The sequence below is a fragment of the Nomascus leucogenys genome, chromosome 16, assembly GCF_006542625.1.
Source record: "Nomascus leucogenys isolate Asia chromosome 16, Asia_NLE_v1, whole genome shotgun sequence".
In the NCBI taxonomy this organism is placed as follows: Eukaryota; Metazoa; Chordata; class Mammalia; order Primates; family Hylobatidae; genus Nomascus; species Nomascus leucogenys.
The window spans coordinates 5,088,694-5,109,526 of NC_044396.1; the positions used below are offsets into that span (position 1 = coordinate 5,088,694).

General features: G+C 40.1%; 1 protein-coding gene across 2 annotated transcripts in view; it reads right to left on the bottom strand.

Annotated features, from left to right (window-relative positions):
• The window catches only part of MCMDC2 (minichromosome maintenance domain containing 2), a 51,308-nt gene extending 36,098 nt beyond the window's left edge, over positions 1 to 15,210 (bottom strand). The window contains exons 1-9 of one of the 2 annotated variants that reach the window (XM_003274795.4): positions 15,150 to 15,210; positions 11,753 to 11,945; positions 11,531 to 11,661; positions 11,401 to 11,460; positions 9,917 to 10,112; positions 8,768 to 8,890; positions 8,545 to 8,649; positions 6,494 to 6,619; positions 3,469 to 3,706 (exon numbers count right to left, since the gene is read on the bottom strand). In XM_003274795.4, coding sequence (XP_003274843.2) covers positions 3,469 to 3,706; positions 6,494 to 6,619; positions 8,545 to 8,649; positions 8,768 to 8,890; positions 9,917 to 10,112; positions 11,401 to 11,460; positions 11,531 to 11,661; positions 11,753 to 11,846 — 1,073 coding nt within the window. In that variant the 5' untranslated portion in view covers positions 11,847 to 11,945; positions 15,150 to 15,210. Of the gene's footprint in view, positions 1 to 3,468; positions 3,707 to 6,493; positions 6,620 to 8,544; positions 8,650 to 8,767; positions 8,891 to 9,916; positions 10,113 to 11,400; positions 11,461 to 11,530; positions 11,662 to 11,752; positions 11,946 to 14,432; positions 14,481 to 15,149 lie in introns of those variants that run through there. The other variant, XM_030795252.1, reaches the window with a different exon arrangement.
• Between the last annotated feature and the right edge of the window lie 5,623 nt (positions 15,211 to 20,833).

Below are 20,833 nucleotides of genomic sequence, written 5' to 3' on the forward strand. Positions count from 1 at the left end.
TTTCACCATGTTGGCCAGCCGGCCTCGAACTCCTGACTTCAGGTGATCCACCCACCTCAGTCTCCCAAAGTGCTGGGATTATAAACGTGAGCCACCGCGCCCAGCCAGACAAGGATTTCTTAAACAGAAGTCAAAAAACACTAATCATAAAAGTAAATAATAAATTGAATTTCATCAAAACTAAAAAGTCTGCTCATCAAAGATACCTTTAGACAATTTTTAAAAAGCTTTATATCTGGAGAAAAATTTTATAGTACATATATTTTGCAAAGGACATGCATCCAGAACAACTAAACCAACGAACAAACACTTTTTAAAAACAGACACTTCATAAAAAGAGATATATGAGTGGCCAATAAGCACATGAAAATGAGTTCAAATCAATAGTCATCTCAGAAATGCAAATCAGAACAATGACATATCATTTCATTCCCAACTAGTATGGCTAAAATGAAAAGGGCTCACAACACCAAATGTTGATGAGGATTGAAACAAGAGGAACTCTTTACATTGTTGGTAGGAATGTAAAATGGTATAACCACTTTGGAAAACTGGCAGTTTCTTTCTTTCTTTCTTTTCTTTCTTTTCTTTCTTTTCTTTCTTTTCTTTCTTTTCTTTCTTTTCTTTCTTTTCTTTCTTTCTTTCTTTCTTTCCTTCTTTCTTTCTTTCTTTCTTTTTTTATACTGAGTCTTGCTCTGTTGCCCAGGCTGAAGTGCAGTGGCACTATCTCGACTCACTGCAACCTCCACCCCGTGGGTTCAAGCAGTTCTCGTGCCTCAGCTTCCCAAGTGTAGCTGGATCTACAGGCGCATGCCACCAAGCCCAAATAATTTTTGTATTTTTAGTAGAGATGGGGTTTCCCCACAATGGCTAGGTTGGTCTCAAATTCCTGACCTAAGGTGATCTGCCTGCCTCAGCCTCCCAAAGTGCTGAGATTACAGGCATGAGCCACTGCGCCCGGCCAACTGGCAGTTTCTTATAAAGTTATAGGCCAGGCACAGTGGCTCATGCCTGTAATCCCAGCACAATGGGAGGCTGAGGTGGGTGGATTACCTGAGGTCAGGAGTTCGAGACCAGCCGGGCCAATATGATAAAACCCTGTCTCTACTAAAAATACAAAAATTAGCCAGGTGTGGTGGCATGCGCCTGCAATCCCAGCTACTAGGGAGGCTGAAACGGGAATTGCTTGAACCCAGGAGGCGGAGGTTGCAGTGAGCCAAGATGGTGCCATTGCACTCCAGCCCGGGCAATAAGAGTGAAACTTCGTCTCAAAAAACAAAAAAAAACAAAAAAAAAAACAAAAACAAGTTATACATATACCTTATGACCCAGCAATTCTACTCCTAGGTATTTACCCAAAATAATGAAAATACATGTCCATGAAAAGACTTGTGCAAGAATGTTTACAGCAGCTTTATTCATAATAGTCAAAACATGCAAAACCAAATGTCTTCCACTACGAGAATAGATAACTGAATGTTGGTATATTCGTATAATGAAATGCTACGTGTCAACAGAAACAATGAACTACTGATGTACACAATTGGATCAATTCAAAAATATTTTGTTGAGTAAGAGAGACTAGACCCAAAAGAGGATGCACTGTATGATTTCATTATCTGAAGTTCAAGAACAGGAAAATTAATCTATGGTGACAGAAATCACCAGTGAAGATAGGAACTGATTGGAAGACGGAAGGAGGGAAATTTCTGGGGTGATAGAAATGTTCTATATCTCATTGTGGTGGTGATTAAAGGAGTGTATATTATTTGTCAAAACTCAATGTTTTTAGTGATGATAATAAGATCTGATTATTTCACTGTATGTAAATTTTACCTAAAAAGAAAAAAACAAACCAATCTCTCACACAGCCCCAAATATCATTTAAAAAGTCAAAAGGTTAATAGCAAACAGAAAAAGAGAGAAAGGCCTTAATTTACATGCATCACAAATCAATAATAAATAGATAAACAACATAATAAAAACAACAATGATCAAGAATGGGAGGTTCATAGAAAAATAATACATGTTTAATAAGTTTTATATGATGCCAAAATTATTTCCAATTAAATAAATGCAAATTAAAATAAAATATAATTTTCCACCTATCAGATTGCAATTTTTTTTTTTTTGAGACAGAGTCTCGCTCTGTTGCCCAGGCTGGAGGGCAGTGGTGCGATCTCGGCTCATTGCAACCTCCGCCTCCCGGGTTCTAGCAATTCTCCTGCCTCAGCCTCCTGAGTAGCTGGGACTACAGGCCCGTGCCACCACACCTGGCTAATTTTTTGTATTTTTAGTAGAGACGGGGTTTCACGGTGTTAGCCAGGATGGTCTCGATCTCCTGACCTCATGATCCACCCGCCTCAGCCTCCCAAGGTGCTGGGATTACAGGCCTGAGCCACCACGCCTGGCCCAGATTGCAAAATTTTGAAGTTTGATAATGACGTGAGAGGATCGCTTGAGCCCAGGAGTTCAGCCTTAGCAACATAGGGAGACTTTGTTTATATAAAAAATTTAAAAATTAGCCCAGTGTAGTGGTGTGCGCCTGTAGTCACAGCTACTCAGGAGGCTGAGGCTGGAGGATCACTTGAGCCCAGGAGGTTGAGGCTGTTGTGAGCCATGATCATACTAACGCATTCCAGCCTGGGTGACAGAGTGAGACCCTGTCTCAAAAAATAATGATAACAAAAATATAAGTTTGATAATACCCAGAGTTGGTAAGGCTGTGAGGAAAAAAATTCTGTCAGTAGAAGAATAAAGTGGTACAATCTGGTATTTGGTACCATATTTACATCACCAGTGGCAATTTAATTTTAGCAAAACATAATCTGTTCAATTAAATTACTGTTAATTTGAATTTTATTTTTTTCTATTTTAAATTCATTTTGTAAATTTATTTTTTGCTTTGGAATTGCATACAAGATAGTAAATAAGGAGCTTATTTCTAACTTTGTGAATATTTAAGCAAGTTTTAAGGAAAGGGTACTTGCTAGTGGGGAGCCACAAAATGCTCAGTAGAGGCTTACTCCAAAGTTAGGATGATGTTCCCCGCAAACAGTAATTATGGCACTTCTGACAGTCTTATTTGGATGCAGTGAGTCAATATTATTGATGGAATATTGAAGAAAAATAAGAAAATGGTTAGTTTGTTCCTTAAGGGGAAGATTATTCAAAACAAAGTACAGAAAGAGAATACAGAGCTAGGGAATGGGGGAAAGGAAGGCTGGGAAGGCTGCATTTATTTACAAAGGTCTGAGTGGGGAAATAGGTTGAAAATTGGAGTAATTCTACCTATCACTTATCAATTTATCTTTCAAAGGTTTTGAATTTTATTGATAAAGATTGATTTAAGTACTTATACTGGTTCAGAAAAATTCTAAATATTCTTCTTGTAATAACGCTCATGGAAAGGATGTATGCAAATCTGTGACGAATTAATATTTGCAAAAATTCATGTCACATATATACCTGTCTATGAGTAGAGTATCACTTGTTATAATTAAAATATCCAGGCAATCTTCCAGTTTCTTGTTACGGTCAGTTGTCTGTACTAGACTCATCAACAAACAGAGCTTGAGCAAATTGTAAGTCCCAGGAGGGGTAATTTGTGATGCAAAGATATTGGCAAGTATTGCTGTAAACTTCCAGCACGAGCCGGAAGTTAAGGAGAGGAGACACCTGAAGTTGTCACTAATTCCTGAAGGAACTGAAAGTAAATATTCACATATATATTAGAAAGGGTTTTAAAACAAGACAACATTATAGATATTTGACTCCCTTTATCTAAAATGTTATCAAATTATAGTTCTAATAATACCATATTCTTTTTTTTTTTTTTTTTTTAAGAGACCGGATCTTGTTATGTTTCCCAGGCTGGTCTTGAACCCCTGGCCTCAATTGATTCCCCTGCCTTGGCCTCCCAAAGTGCTATGATTACAGGCCTGAGCCACCGTGCTTAGCCTTTAAATTCTTAGAATGATATTAAATTATGATTCGAGGTCATGCTAGTTTACCATTTCTACCTCAGGGAACGTAATAGAAGGAAGAAGTCACTCTTTGTGTCCACATAGATTGGCTGTGGGTTGTAGGCAGATCCCTCATTCTTCTCCTTTTAAGATCTATGTGAGCAAACCAGATCATGGAGCGCCTGCATTGCTGTGTTTGCTCCTATATTTCTATGTATCACCTTCAAAGAGGAATAATAAGCAGAATGGGAAATATTTGAATGTTGCTGTTAAATAGAAAGATTTATATTCCACTACTTTGAAAGTGCTGTACTGTAGTATACTGTAAAATTCTAGATCTTCTCAATCCTCTCACTCTCCACCTCCTGAAAGGAATGTGTGATTTATCCAATTGGTAATTTGGGTGGAACAGCTGTGCATGTATAACCTAGTCCCATTCTCCTTCTTTCTGGGCTGCCATCAAAAAGCAGTGATTTCCTCTAACTCATCCATGCCCATGAACTGAGAGAGGCCTACTTTAGTCCAGCTCTTGCCACATTTGGGTAGTTAAATACATCTCATTCTGGAGTTCAGCATAAGAAAGCATACTCTCCACCTACAGAAAAGTCATGTTCTGCTACCAAATCAATAAATTTTTAAACACTTAGCAGAAAATATCTAAAAGATCACTAAACCCTCTATAATTCATCAGTGCTTTCTTTCTTTAACATTTTTGTTCTTTTAAGAAGTTTTTCTCTTCAAGTGAGTAAAAGTATTTCGAATCTACTTGCATTTGAATTCAACTTGGGTCTCTATTACTACTGATGATTATCCACAGTATGGAGGCTAAAGAAACTTCATCTTGGGCCGGGCGTGGTGGCTCATGCCTGTAATTCCAGCACTTTGGAAGGCCGAGGTGGGCTGATCATGAGGTCAGGAGTTTGAGACCAGCCTGGTCAACATGGTGAAACCCCATCTCTATTAAAAATACAAAAATTAGCTGGGCGTGGTGGTGAGCACCTGTAATCCCAGCCACTTGGGAGGCTGAGGCAGGAGAATCCCTTGAACCCGGGAGGTGGAGGTTGCAGTGAGCCGAGATTGTGTCACTGCACCCCAGCCTAGGTGATGGAGCAAGACTGTGTCTCAAAAAAACAAAAAAAGAAAAAAAAAGAAAAGAAACTTCATCTTGGAAGCTAATCTGCTATGTTGACTTCTGATAATCTGCGAAAGCTCGGAGATTTCCAGTTATCTATTGTTCCTCGTGCAAGAGCACATACTTACCACAAATCCTGCCCTTAGATCAATCAACCTTGATAAATTAATACTTACTGTAAATCCTGTCCTTAGATCAATTCCTATCCAATCCCTCTGAAGCATGTGTACTCCTTCCCTATCTAATTCCTGGGTCTGGGGGTAATAGCATGGAGATCTACCTGTCTTGCGGCTGCCCAAGATCATGCTTCTGTCCTTAAGTTCACCAGTAAAACAACCCTATAATGACAAGCTGGACTTGTCTGCCTCCTTTGGTTTCTCAGGTTCTTCTGCATTTGGGGATCACTTTGAATATATATAGCCCATTCAGGGAACATACGGATTACAAAAAAATCCAACTCTATTCAAGATTGAATCAGCCTTTTCTATATTTAGATACTTGTGAGCCAAGTTAAAAGAACAGGTCTGCTGTTCACTTTTGTTTACATAATGCTAATGCATGTTGGAGTTGTTAAAGGAAATTATCAGTAATAAATGTGATATTTTGGTCCTCATCTGCCTTTATCTTATCTCTTGATTTGGTTCAGAATTCAGTTGAGGAAAAGGATGCTTTTTTTTGGGGGGGGGGGACGGAGTCTCACTCTATCACCCAGGCTGGAATACAGTGGTGCAATATTGCCTCACTGCAACCTCTGCCTCCCAGTTTCAACTGATTCTCCTGCGTCAGCCTCCCAAGTAGCTGGGATTACAGGCACCTGCCACCGTGCCAAGCTACTTTTGTATTTTTAGTAGAGACGGGGTTTCACCATCTTGGCCAGGTTGGTCTTGAACTCCTGACCTCGTGATCTGCCTGCCTCGGCCTCCCACAGTGCTGGGATTACAGGCGTGAGCCACAGCGCCCAGCCAAGGATGCTACTTTATTGAGCTCTCCTTCTCAGACCACAACAGTTAACCCAGAATTGCCTTGGCTAGTGGTATAGAAAAATCCTTTGACTAATCTCTAACCTTGAAACATTTTTCTCATTATTAATTATTTAAAAAATTAAAATAAGGCTTAGCCCAAAGAAAGAAGTCCTACATGCTAGGAAGTTTCCACAACATTATCCTGTTTTATTTCCTTCATGTACTTATTATCTGAAATTGTCTTTTGCTTACTTTATATGTATATTGACTGTCTGCCATATGATTTAAGAGCAGAAACCTTGACTGTCCTGTTTACAACTGTATTCTTAGTGCTTAGAGGAATGCCTAGCACATAGGCAAACAATACTTATCTGTTGAACGAATAGATTTAAATTTAAATATTTGTTAATATATAATACTAAAATTTTCCTTACCTTTTGAATTACAAAAAGTTATGCTATTTGCTTCTATACAGACAGCAGTTTGTGAGGTTTTTACACAGGTTGGAATTCCAATAATTTTATATTCATTTCCTATATTCATTTTATTCACTGATTCATCTAAAATTATTAAAGACAGAAGAAAATGCATATTCACTAAATGAACTTTGTACATGAACATATGGTTCAAAGATCCAGAACTAGTAAAACAATTCAGTAGTTGAGTTAGGAGTATTTACTTTTGTTTAGCATGATATCCATATAGAGTGACACTAATAATAAAAACTCATGCAATTTTATTGCTGATAAATTTTTATTCTTATGTGCAATGATGAATTAACTTCAAGAAGCATGTGATATAGCAACTAGACACTCTTCTATAATATGGTCAAAAGAAAATAAAATTATTCCATATAAGATGAAACATTTTTCCATTCAATGAAAAGGAATGTTAATAAAAATGACCTTATAAGTGATAATTTTATTTGAGAGGAAAATAATTTTCCTGTCTACAATACATGTAAGTACTTGTAAAAACATTATTTAACCTATACAATATGTGGTTTTTTGTTTGTTTTTGAGACAAAGTCTTGCTCTGTTGCCCAGGCTGTAGTGCAGTGGCACAGTCAGTTCACTGTAACCTCAAATTCTAGTGTTCAAGCAATCCTCCTGCCTCAGCCTCCTAAAGTGTTGGGATTACAGGTGTAAACCACCATGCCCAGCATGTAAGATATTCTTATCTGTACTTTATATATATGAAGAAACTGAGAGGTTACGTGGCTTGCACAAGCCTAAATAACTAGTAAGAAGCAGAACTGAAATTCACATTTAGGTTTGCCTACCCTCAAAGTCTACCCTCTTGCATTATACTAGGTTTCTCTCTCATACCTAGAGCTTGGGCAACGCTTTGCATGAGTTCAAAATTTATTTTAAAAAACGCACTAAAAATTTTGATCCTCCATTCCACAGTTAGAAGTTGGTTGGTTGTAAAGCTATGAAAGAAAGGTTTACAGGAAGGAGCAAGGGTTAACTTATCTCTGTGAAGATCAGAGTGGTCTTCCTTTTTTTCTCTTTTCTCTCTAGCCCCAGAGAGCTGAACAGTAACTCCAATATTTATGTAAGACACACACAGAATAATAGGAGACCCCATTGTCTTAAAATAACTGTGACCCTGGGACTTAGCTCAGTGCTTGGGACACATTAGGTCCTAATATCATTTTAAGTGAGTGTTGTATGACTGACTGAATAATTCATAATATCAACTAAATATGACTGTTTTAAAACACTCAAGAATTAGAAGACTTGTGATTCTTAAGCTATAGAAGTACCACTTATAATTTATAAGCATAAACAAGTCAATTGCTTTTTTTCTTTTTTGAGACGGAGTCCCGCTCTGTCGCCCAGGCTGGTGTGCAGTGGCACGATATTGGCTCACTGCAGCCTCTGCCTCCTGGGTTCAAGTGATTCTCCTGCCTCAGCCCCCTGAGTAGCTGGGATTACAGGCATCCATCACCATACCTGGCTAATTTTTGTATTTTTAGTATAGATGGGGTTTCATCATGTTGGCCAGGCTGGTCTTGAACTCCTGACCTTAGGTGATTTACCCTCCTAGGCCTCTCAAAGTGTTGGGATTACAGGCGTGAGCCACCGTGCCCGGCCAGCTTTTTATTTATTATTATTATTATTTTTTTTTTGAGGCAGGGTGTCTCTCTGTTGCCCAGACTGGAGTGCAGTGGCACCATCATGGCTCACTGCAGCCTCCAACTCCTGGGCTTAGGCGATCCTCCCACTCTCCCACCTTAGCTTCCCAGGTAGCTAGGACTACAGACACATGCCACCACATCTAGCTAATTTTTTATTTTTTTATTTTTTGTAGAGATGGGGTCTCACTATACTGCTTAAGCTAGTCTCAAACTCCTGGCCTCAAGTGATCCTCCCACCTCAGCCTCCCAAAGTGTTGGGATTACAGGCATGAGCCAGCCACTGTGCCCAGCCAATTACATATTTATAGCAATTTTTTTTGAGTTCAAACAGAGTTCACTTACCTCTTAGGAAAATTGTAAGTGATTGAAACCTAAATGGCTGGTTGTTAGAATATCCTTGAAAAGCATGAAGTGCCTTTGTAGCAATTATTTCAACTATTTGTTTATCTTAAAGCAAAAAGCAAAAAAGAATTAGATATTAGAATATATATTCAATTTAATTTCCATATTGAAATATCAGACACTATTTTAAAAATTATAATTACAAAATATAAATGCATATTACCACCAAGTACTCTAAATTTTCTGTCTTCCTGAAGTGAAGATGAACACAGATTACACAAAAAGTCATTTCTTATCGTTGCAGATTCTGTAGCACCAGGCACATGCACTCTTATATACTGAAATCCTGAAAGAAAACAGTGGTAAGATACATTTGCTTTCAGATTTAGCTATCTATTTTGTTTCTTTTGTTGTTGTTGTTTTTATTTTTTAATTTTATATTTTCTTTTTTCTTTTATTACTGACACTAACAGATTGTAGCTATTTCAGTCCTTTAAAATTAGTCTAATTCAAAACGGGATTAATTCAGTTTTGCACTTGGGTTCAGGGTAGTTCAATTAACAGTTAACGGCTGTGTTTTGCAAGGCACTGTGCTAAGGCACTGGCAATATGGATGCTTAAGCACACAATTTCTATATGTGGCAGTGAGAAACAGATAATTTCCACCTGTGGTATTCATTTGCAGCGTGTTCAGAGAGAAGAGAGGAGGATCAATCAACCCAATTAGAGGTGGTGGGGATAATTTTGAAGTCCTGGAGAAGGACTAAACTGAAGTTAAGCCAAAAGGTTGAGAGAGGACATTAAATGTTTCACTCACAACGTCATGAAATAATGTGTGAGAAGAGCAAGTACTTCAGCAATATAGGTGCACTTGTTAAGATGGGGGTGGGGGAGAAAAGGAGAAAAAATGCATTTAAAGATTGTGCAAAGTAAATATATAAACATTAGGAGATATAAAATTTTTATTCAATTTTTTTCTATTTTGTGTTTTATAACTAACTGTAAACATGATTTAGGATTAAACAATAAATTGTTCAATTTTTTTTTTTTTTTAGACAGGGTCACTCTTTGTCATCCAGGCTGGAGGATACTGGCATGAACACAGCTCACTGCAGCCCCGACCTCCCTGGCCCAAGCAATCCTCCCAACTCAGTGTCTGGAATAGCTGGGACCACAGGCATGTGCCACCATGCTGGGCTAATTTTTGTATTTTTTGTAGAGACGAGGTTTCTCCATGTTGCCCAGGCTGGTCTCAAACTCCTGAGCTCAGGTGATCCTCCCTCCTCAGCTTCCCAAAGTGCAGGGATTACAGGTGTGAGCCACCATGCCTAGCCAATTGCGTAATGCTTTGATTTTCCTTTTTAATATTTACCTTTTGAAAGAGGGCATGCTTCGTCTGAACAAAGAAATCTTGCCCCTTGTGTATACTTGGTTACAGTTGTCATTGCAGTCACAATTCCTTGCATCATATAAAATCTCTGAGATGTATAATCAAGTGGAAACTCACAAAGATCAAGACCATAACTTGGCAGGGGAGGTAAATGTGTTAATTTCAGCACTATATTAATCTAATAAGAACATAAAAATGGTATTAATGAAAATTGCAAATCCAATTTGACTTGTATTACAATATAGTAAGTATATTATAGAGTAAGTCAAGTAATGATATGTTAATGTTCTTAGGAACCAAAATTTTAAGCATTAGAGAAACGACATTCAAGTATAAAATTAAAGAAGTAAAAATCCTGTAATCTAATATTTTAATTGAAAATAGCATTATGAACTTTAAATTTTTCCTTAAATATACACAATTTCTGACCACATCCACTGAAAAGACTTAAAAAACAATGTCAACCAGGGCCGGGCACGGTGGCTCACGCCTGTAATCCCAGCACTTTGGGAGGCCGAGGCAGGTGGATCACCTGAGGTCGGGAGTTCGAGATCAGCCTGACCAACATGGAGAAACCCTGTCTCTACTAAAAATACAAAATTAGCCAGGCGTGGTGGCACATGCTTGTAATCCCAGCTACTTGGGAGGCTGAGGCAGGAGAATTGCTTGAACCCAGGAGGTGGAGGTTGTGGTGAGTCAAGATCACGCCATTGCACTCCAGCTTGGGCAACAAGAGCAAAACTCCTTCTCAAAAAAAGAAGGAAGAAAAATGTCCATAATTTTTACAGGTTGATACTAAAGCATGTAGGGATAAAATAATAGAATATCTGGGATTTACTTCAAAATATTTCAGAAAAAAATTGATGATGCACGTATGAAAAAATGTAACATTGAATCCGAGTTGAGTGGTAGATATATGAAGGTTCACTGTATTATTCCCTTTACTTCTGGGTATGTCTGAGAAGTTTTATTATAAAAGTGTTTAATGTTGGCCAGGCACGATGGCTCATGCCTGTAATCCCAGCACTTCAGGAGGCCAATGTGGGCAGATCATGAGGTCAGGAGTTTGAGATCAGCCTGGCCAACATGGTGAAACCCTGTCTCTACTAAAAATACAAAAATTAGCTGAGCGTGGTGGCGGGCACCTGTAATCCCAGCTACTCAGGAAGCTGAGGCAGGAGGATTGTTTGAACCCGGGAGGCAGAGGTTGCAGTGAGCCGAGATCACACCACTGCACTCCAGCCTGGCGACAGAGCGAGACTCCATCTCAAAAAAAAAAAAAGAGTGTTTAATGTTATAAGGGATAATACGAGAAATAAAGATGCATATGTAAGATATTCTATTGAACTTTGAAAAAAAGTAGTATCCTTTTAAATAAAAAGTCAATGAATATAAAAATTTTTTTTACAAGTCATCATGTAAATCTGTACCTGAGTTTGCTTAGTTAAATGTTAACTAAAACTTACTTGCATTTCAGTCTGCAATTGTCCAATTAATGAGAGAGTCTTAACAGCAATAAAACAGACCTGTGATTTCAAACAAAAAAAGTTACCAAAAATTCCGTGTGGCATAAAATTATTTCTTTTTTTGACTTACTGATTGAAAAACTTCAGCAGCTTTTAAAGGTTGGTGTAAAATGTGATTTCCAAGCTCAGCATCTAATTCAACAACATCAGAGGGATTTATTAAAATTTTGAATCGATACACAGCATAGCTTTGTTTTGAATCTGTGAAAACATACAAATATAAAAGTCAGGATAGCTATGTGTAGGAGTTTATTTGAAAGTTTTAAAAATAACTCACCTTTGCTGAACGTACCATTGTAGTACTTGCAGTCATCTATAAACTTTTGGAGGCCTCCACTTCTGTCAAGGTAGATGAGGGCCGCCTCTTTCATTTTTAGATTTGACATTTTCTCCTGGTTAATGACTCTTCTCTATTTCTAATTGATTAAACCAAAATTGTTGATAAAAGCTACAGATGGCAAAACTCATAGAAAGGATGTGAAAACCTAGAAATAAAATTAATTTTTGAAAATCTCTAATAAGACTTTACAAATTATTAAAGTTGAGAGTGAACTAAAACTAGGCAAAATTTCCAACTTAAAAACATTCCTACCCAATGAAAACAAAACTTTTGTTTTCTTTTGCCAAATAACTTCTTTTTTGTTTTTTTGAGATGGAGTCTTGCTCTGTCGCTCAGGCTGGAGTGCAGTGGCGCAATATCAGCTCACTGCAACCTCTGCCTCCTGGGTTCAAGTGATTCTCCTGCCTCAGCTTCCCAAGTAGCTAGGACTACAGGTGTGTGCCACCATGCCCGGCTAATTTTTTGTATTTTTAGTAGAGATGGGGTTTCCTTGTGTTAGCCAGGATGGTCTTCATCTCCTGACCTCATCATGATCCGCCGGCTTCAGCCTCCCAAAGTACTGGGATTACAGGTGTGAGCCATTGCGCCCAGCCTAAATAACATTTTTATCAAGACTGTTATGAGATCATCCACAGATTGAAAACTTAAAAACAGGAAACTCAAATGTCTCTTAACAGAGGCACTCCCAAAAAATATTTGTTGAGATAAACAATATCTGATGATGATGGTCCTTTGCAGGTGTTGTTTAAAAAATGAAACTGGTAAAAGTTGTTTCATAAATTCAGTCTAAGTAACAAAATATAGTAGAATTAGTATTAACCTGGGAAACCTGAGAACTTGATTCTAGACCCAGCATTTCCTGGTTGCTATGGGGAAATCATCTGACCTCTCTTGGCTCAGTATCTTTATCTGTAGGAAAGGAAAGTGTTGTATCAGATGACTAAAGCCCCTTCCAATTTTAAATATTGTGTCAGTGACCAACATAAAACATTAAACCACAGTAATGAGTAAAGAATGGAACATGTGAAATTCATTGAAAGACAGCAAATACTAATTGGAAACAATAGATGTCAGTAGTTGTAACAGCTGCTAGAAATAAAATGATTAATAGGTGCTAAAAATAAAAATAAGATTGGATCCTGCCTTTCAAGAAGTTGCTAGGCAGAGATAGAGAAGTCAGAAATAATGACTAACATATTATTCATTCATTACCAGGTTTTTTTTTTTTTTTTTTTTGATGGAGTCTCACTCTGTCGTCCAGGCTGGAGTGCAGTGGCACTATCTTGGCTCACTCCAATCTCCACCCCCTGGGTTCAAACGATTCTCCTGTTTCAGTCTCCCAAGTAGCTGGGATTACAGGCATGTGTCATCCAGCCCAGCTAATTTTTGTATTTTTAGTAGAGACGGGGTTTCACCATGTTGACCAGGTTGGTCTCGAACTCCTGACCTCAAGTGATCTGCCCACCTTGGCCTCCCAAAGTGCTGGGATTCTAGGCGTGAGCCACCGCACCCAGCCTCATTACCAAATATTTATTTGGCACCTACTATAGGTTGGCTACTAGATTGTCCTAGGCACTAAAGATACTAAGATGAGTAAAATGTGGTCCCTATCCTTCAGAAAGAGTGCAGTGAGAGAAGACATATATGTAAACAGTTACATGGCGATTTAAGTGCTGTAATAGAAATATGAATATAGCAGGTAGCATGAAAGGAACAACATATATGATATATTTCACAAAATTTGGGGTCATCTTTGTATATGGATCATAACATTTTCTATTATTTTAAGACATTTTCATTGAAGATGGTGGGGTCATAGAGAAGAAGCTATGAATTCTACTTGAAGGTGACATTTGATAGACGACTATTTCACTAACTGGAGGAGAGGTGAAGAGAAAGAGAAAGTGTTCCAGAGATGGAGGTCACCTTCCACCCCCATTATCAGTTTTACACTACTGGATCCACACATCCACTACGTGGAGTTCAGGCTACTTTCCAAAGAAAACGAATTAAGACTGTCCTTTTTGCTACAACATAGAAGTGAAACTTTAGCGTTTATTTCTCTGTGGCCATAAGTACAATGATCTCAAAATGTGTGTTGTGTTCAGAACATCACATCTTTGCTGCACTAGAACATTAGGTTTCTAGGGTGGAATGAAGGGCGACTATTGGTAATTAAATGTTTGGGTGAGGCCAGATTATGTAGGCTTTTGAAGATTACATAGGCAAAGGGAAGCCATCAAAGTTTTTTTAAGGGGGTTAGTATTATAGTCAGATTTTTTTTTTTGAGACAGGGTCCCACTATGTTGCCCAGGTTGGAGCGCAGTGGCGTGATCTCGGCTTGCTGCAGCCTCTACCTCCCGGGCTGAAGCTATCCTCCCTTCTCAGCCTGGGACTACAGGCACGCACCGCCACATCCAGATAATTTTTAATTTTTTTGACGGGGTCTTACTATGTTGCCCAGGCTGGTCTCCAACTCTTGGGTAGCTGTCTTGTCCTCCCAAAGTGCTGGGATTACAGGTATGAGCCACTACGCCTAGCCCATAGTCAGATTTTTATTTTGGAAACCTGTGCCTGCTGCCAACGTGGAAAGTAGGTTGGAATAGCGGGAGAGCTGATAATCAGTTTCTACCTATTGGGATATTCCTACAAGTTGGATGGCCTGATCCAGGGCATTAGGAACGAAATGGAATGGAGGAGATCGATTCTAGAATTTTAAAGATTGCACACTGGACCTGGTGATCAGTCTACAATATGCAGAAGAGTAATTGAAAGCTAAGTGGAGTTTTAATATGGGTATGGGTGGATGCTGCTGCTCTAATGGAAATACAGAGTCCAAGGAGAAGTGCTAAGGACAGGAGGAAAAGTTCCCTTGAGATATCCTGACTTTGAGGACTCTTGGGATTCCCTGACAGATGTAAGCAGGAGGGGGGCCATAAATCAGGGCCTGGAGTTCGGTGGCATCAACAGTTAGAGCTAAGTCTGGGTGTCACTGCGTAAAGCGGAAGCCCTGGGGAGTGGACGCGTTTTCACGGAAGCAGATTAAGTCGGGAAAAGACATAGAAGCCTGTGGAAAAGCGTTAAGTGAGGGAACAGGGATAAAATTCTAACTCCCTGTCTTCCCTTAGTCTAACGAACGCCGAGTGTTGCTGCACGTGGAACAGGCGCGGATTCTGTCTTCTCTCCGTGCCCTGTCAGCACCGGGGATGAACTGGTGAGGGCAAGACGGCAGGAAAACACTTCACAACCAAAGTGGATGAAAGCGAGTCCAGACTCATGAGGACCCCTCCCACTGACAGCGGTGACCTCGAGTTAGTGGGACCCCAGCGCTGTAGTGCTTTGCACCCACCTTGACTCCTACCGAGCTCGGCGGTTGCTCGCCGCCCGCAGCGTAGGCGGAGCGGAGCCCTAACGCGCATGCGCGCACATCCCGGCCGTTGGCGACGTGCGCGGGGCTTGCCGGGACCGCCCGCGCCCTCCGGTCAGCGGGGGAACTAGCCGGGCTTGTTCCCCTACGTTTTAATTTCTTCACTCTTGCTCCCTCCCAGCGAAGCAAAGAAAAGATAGGTCTACCGAATGTTCATAGTATTATTCATAGTAGCCCCAAAGTGGAAACAACATGAATGCCCATCACCGATCAATGGATAACTGGTGTAGCCATACAATGAAATGGTTTTGGCCATAAAACGTGATGAGGCACTAATACATGCTACAACATGGATGAACCTGGCAAGCACTATGTAAGAAGCCAGACACAAAAGGCCATATGTGGTGTAATTTTGTTTATATGAAATGTCCAGAATAGGCGAATCCATAAAGAAAGAAAGCAGATTTGTGGTTGCCCAGAGGTTGGTTGAGAATGCAGAATAATTGCTAATGCGTATGGGATTTCTTGTTCTTTTTAAATTGTGGTAAAATATACATAAAATGTAAAATTTTAACCATCCTAAAGTGTACAGTTACACTACCTATGTTCACACTGTGCACTCATCACCACTATTTGTAGAACTGTTTTCATTTTCCCAAACTGAAACTCCATACACATTAAATAACTCCCCATTCTTCTCTTCCTCATCCCCTGGCAACCATCAGTCTTTGCTTCCTTGAATTCGACTACTCCAGGTACCTCATGTAAATAGAATCATACAGTATTTGTCCATTTGTGATGGGCTTATTTCACTTTGCCAAACATCTTCCAGTTTCATCCATGTTGTAACATGTTAGAGTTTCCTTCCTTTTTAAGGCTGAATAATATTCCACTGTGTGTGTACCATATTTTTTGTTGTTCATGAATTCACACAGGTTTTCTTTTAGAAGTGATTTAGAAATGATCTAAAATTGATTGTGGTGATAGTTGCACAACTCTGAATCTACTGAAAGCCAGTTGATTGTACATTTTAAATAGTTGAATTGTACAGTACTTGAATTAAATCTTATTGAGGTTGGCCAGGTGCGGTGGTTCACCCCTATAATCCCAGCACTTTGGGAGGCCAAGGCGGGTGGGTCACTTGAAGTCGAGAGTTGGACACCAGCCTGGACAACATGGTGAAACCCCATCTCTACTAAAAATACAAAAATTAGCCAGGTGTGGTGGCGCGCACCTGTAATTCCAGCTACTCTGGATTAATACTATTAGCAGGCAGGATAATCACTTGAACCCGGGAGGCAGAAGTTGCAGTGAGCAGATATCGCACCATTGCACTCCAACCTGGGCAATAGAGCGAGACCCTGTCTCAAAAAAAAAAAAAAAAAAAAAACCAGAAACTGTTACCAAAAAACCCCAAACCCTTAAATTGTGCCTGCTTCTCCACCATTAGTATTCCCTTCTTTTTTGAGACAAGGTCTACCTCTGTCCCGGGACTGGGGTGCAGTGGCCCAATCAGGGCTCACTGCAGTCTCAATCTCCTGGCTCAAGTGATCCTCTCACCTCAGCCTCCCAAGTAGCTAAGACTACAACTGTGCCTGGCAAACTTTTAAATTGTTTTTTGTAGAGACGGGTCTCATTTTGTTTCCCATGCTGGTCTCATACTCCTGGGCTCAAGCAATCATCCACTTCAGCCTCCCGAAGTGCTGTGATTACAGGCATGAGCCACCGTGCCCAGCCTCAACCTTTAGCGTTCTTGATACAGTTATCAACTCTGCTCCATTGCATTGGGTTGGATCATTTTCCATGAAAAAGTAATTGAGGTCATCCCTTTTCATATATAATAGGGGTGGCAAAACACCTCAGAGTTTGTTTCTCTGGGAGAATATAATCTATTTTAGTTGTGAGATAAAATACTTTTTCAGAGTAGAAATCAATTTACAACAACAAGGAGGATGTTCAAATTGTCTTGTACTGCAATTCTGTGGTAATAACTACAATTCTAGATGGGAATAGGCTATGGTCTGCTGATGGCCATTGTATCTTAAAGTAGAATAAATTCTTCTAGAAGGTCTCCATATATTTTAAAGTTTTTTTTTGAGATGGAGTCACGCTGTGTTGCCCAGGTTGGAGTGCTGTGGCATGATCTCTGCCTCCTGGCTTCAAGCAATTCTCATGCCTCAGCCTCCCAAGTAGCTGGGATTACAGGCACATGCCACCACGCCTGGTTAATTTTTGAATTTCTAGTAGAGTTGGGGTTTCACCATGTTGGCCAGGCTGGTGCTGAACTCCTGACCTCAGGTGAACCACCTGCCTTGGCCTCCCAAAGTGATGGGATTACAGGCATGAGCCACTGCATCTGGCTATTTTAAAGTTTTGATTAATCAGTTCATAGCATAATATCGTTCATTTCTACACCAAAGTAATAGTTTTATATCAACCAAGTCCAGCAAAATCTGCTAATAGATTTTTATGTATTTAATACATCCTATAAAATATCTGCACAGTCAGGCGTGGTGGCATGCACCTGTAGTCCCAGCTACTAGGGAGGCTGAAGTGGGAGGTTGCAGTGCATTATGGTTGCACCACTGGACTCTGGCCTAGGTAAAAAAGTGAGACTCCTAGAAAAAAAACATCTGTTAGACCTAAAGTCGGAATTTAAAACCTTAAGAATTCAGCACATTTTTATACATTGCAAACTCTCTAAAAATGATAGCGATATCCAGAGTCAAAATGCCATTGCTGCTTATTGCTACATACTTACAGTACTTTATTTTTACAAAACATCACTAAGCAGCAGAAACAAATTACATGCAATCTGGTAAAATGGCTCAAATATTAAGGTGGTAGAATTATGAATTATTTTTATTTTTGCCTTTCATATAGCTTTTTTTGCCTTTTAATGCTTTTCATTGAGGTATAATTCATATGCGGCAAAATGAACAGCTCTTACATATTGTCTTATGAGTTCTTGAGTTTTGAGAAATACAAAGCTTTTATTTTTTATTTTTTGTTTTTATTTTATTATTATTATTATTTTGAGATGGAGTTTTGCTCTTGTCTCCCAGGCTAGAGTGCAATGGCGTGATCTTGGCTCACTGCAAACTCTGCCTCCCAGGTTCAAGTGATTCTCCTGCCTCACCCTCCTGCGTAGCTGAGATTACAGACACCTGCCACCATACCCGGCTGATTTTTGTATTTTTAGTAAAGATGGAGTTTCCCCATGTTGGCCAGGCTGGTCTCAAACTCCTGACCTCAGGTGATCCACCCGCCTTGGCCTGCCAAAGTGCTGGGGTTACAGGTGTGAGCCACTGCACCTGGCCAATTTTTTATTTTTAAAATTTTTTTCAAAGCTTTCTTTTAATTTTAATTTTTAAATTTTGTTTATTTTTGCCATGACATATTTTCATCTGATAATTTAAAAATATTTTTTTAGACATGGTCTCACTCTGTCACCCAAGCTGGAATGCAGTGGTGCCATCTCAGCTGACTGCAACCTCCATCTCATGGGCTCAAGGGATCCTCCCGCTTCAGCCTCTGCAATAGCTGGAACTATAAGCACATGCCACCACACCTGACTTAACAGGTATTTTAAACAATGTATTAAATACAGAAAAATCTATTAGAAGATCCTTTTGCCTCAGCCTCCCTAGTAGCTGGGACTACAGGTGTGCACCACCACACCCGGGTAATTTTTTTTGTATTTTTTGTAGACAGGGTCTCACCATGTCGCCCTGGCTGGTCTCAAACTCCTGAGCTCAAGCAACCTGCCCATCTCAGCCTCCCAAAGTACTAGGATTGCAGGTGTGAGCCATCACGCCCAGCCAGCCTTATAATATATATTAAAGTCAGGTAATGATGCCTCCAGCTTTGTCCTTTTTTTTTTCCCTTTTTGTTTGTTTTTTTGAGATGGGGTCTTTCTCCCTCACCCAGGCTGGAGGGCAGTGGAGTGATCACAACTCACTGCAGCCTTGAACTCCCAGGCTCAAGTGATCCTCCCGCCTCAGCCTCCCAAGAAGCTGGGACTACTGGCACATGCCACCATGCCTGGCTAAATTTGAAACTTTTTGGAGAGATGGGGTCTCTCTTCGTGGCCATGGGCTCAAATCATCCTCCTGTCTTGGCCTCCCAAAGTGCTGGAGTTATAGGTGTGAGCCACCCAGCCAAGCTTTGCTCTTTTTGCTCCGGCTTTCTTTGGCAATTCAGGCTCTTTTTGGTTCCATATGAATTTTAGGATAGCTTTTCTAATTCTGATAAGAATTGCAAACAATCTATAGGTTGCTTTGGGTATCATGGTCATTTTAATGATATTAATTCTTCTGATCCATGATCCATGAAATGTTTTTTCATTTGCGTCATCTTCGATTTCTCTCATCAGTGTTTTGTAGTTTTCCTTGTAGAGATCTTTCACCCTCTTATTTAAATTTATTCCTAGGTGTTTTTTGGTTGTTGCTGCTGCTTTGTTGCTATTGTAAATGGAACTGCCTTCTTACTTGCTTTCTCAGCTAGATCATTACTGGTGTATAAAAATGCTACCAGCTGGGTGCGGTGGCTCATGCCTGTAATCCCAGCACTTTGGGAGGTCAAGGCAGGCAGATCACCTGAGGTCAGGAGTTCGAGACAAGCCTGGCCAACATGGTGAAACCGTGTCTCTACAAAAATACAAAAAGCCGGGCGTGGTGGCGGGCGCCTGTAATCCCAGCTACTTGGGAGGCTGAGGCAGGAGCATTGCTTAAACCCGGGAGGTGGAGGTTGCAGTGAGCCGAGATTGCGCCACTGCACTTCAGCCTGGGCAACAGAGCGAGACTCCGGCAAAAAAAAACAAAAAAACCCAAAAAACTACTGATTTTAGTATATTGATTTTGTATCCTGCAATTTTATGGAATTCATTTTTCAAACCTAAGAGTTTTGGTTTCTTTCTTTACTTTCTTTCTTTCTTTCTTTTTTTTGAGACAGGGTCTCACTCTGCAGCCCAGGTTGGAGTGCATTAGTGGTGCAATCACAGCTCACTGCAACCTCGACCTTCTGGGCTCAAGCAATCCTCCCACCTCTGCTCCCCAAGTAGCTGTGACTTGGGGAGCAAGTAGGTAGCTATAGATGTGTACCAACATGCCTGGATAATTTTTTATTTTTTTGTAGAGACAGGGTTTCACCATGTTAGCCAGGCTGGACTTCAACTCCTGGACTCAAGTGATCTGCCTGCCTTGGCCTCCTAAAGTGTTGGTATTACAGACATGAGCCACAGTGCTTGGCCAGGTTTTTCTAGATATAGGATCAGGCCAGGCGTGGTGGTTCATGCCTATAATCCCAACACTTTGGGAGGCTGAGGAGGGAGGACTGCTTGAGGTCAGGAGTTTGAGACAAGCCTGGACAATATAGCAATACCTCATCTCCACTAGAAATGAAGTTAGTCAGGCATGACTGGCTAGTTTATCACATATGATAAACTACAGATGTGTGCCTGTAGTCCCAGCTACTTTAGAGGCTGAGGTGGGAAGATCACTTGAGCCTGAGAGATTGAGCTACAGTGAACCATGATTGCACTACTGCACTCCAGCCTGGGCACCAGGGCAAGACCATGTCTCAAAAGAAAAAAAAAGCATCAGTGAAGAGGGCCAATTTAACTTTTTTTTTTTTTTTTTGAGACAGAGTCTCGCTCTGTCACCCAG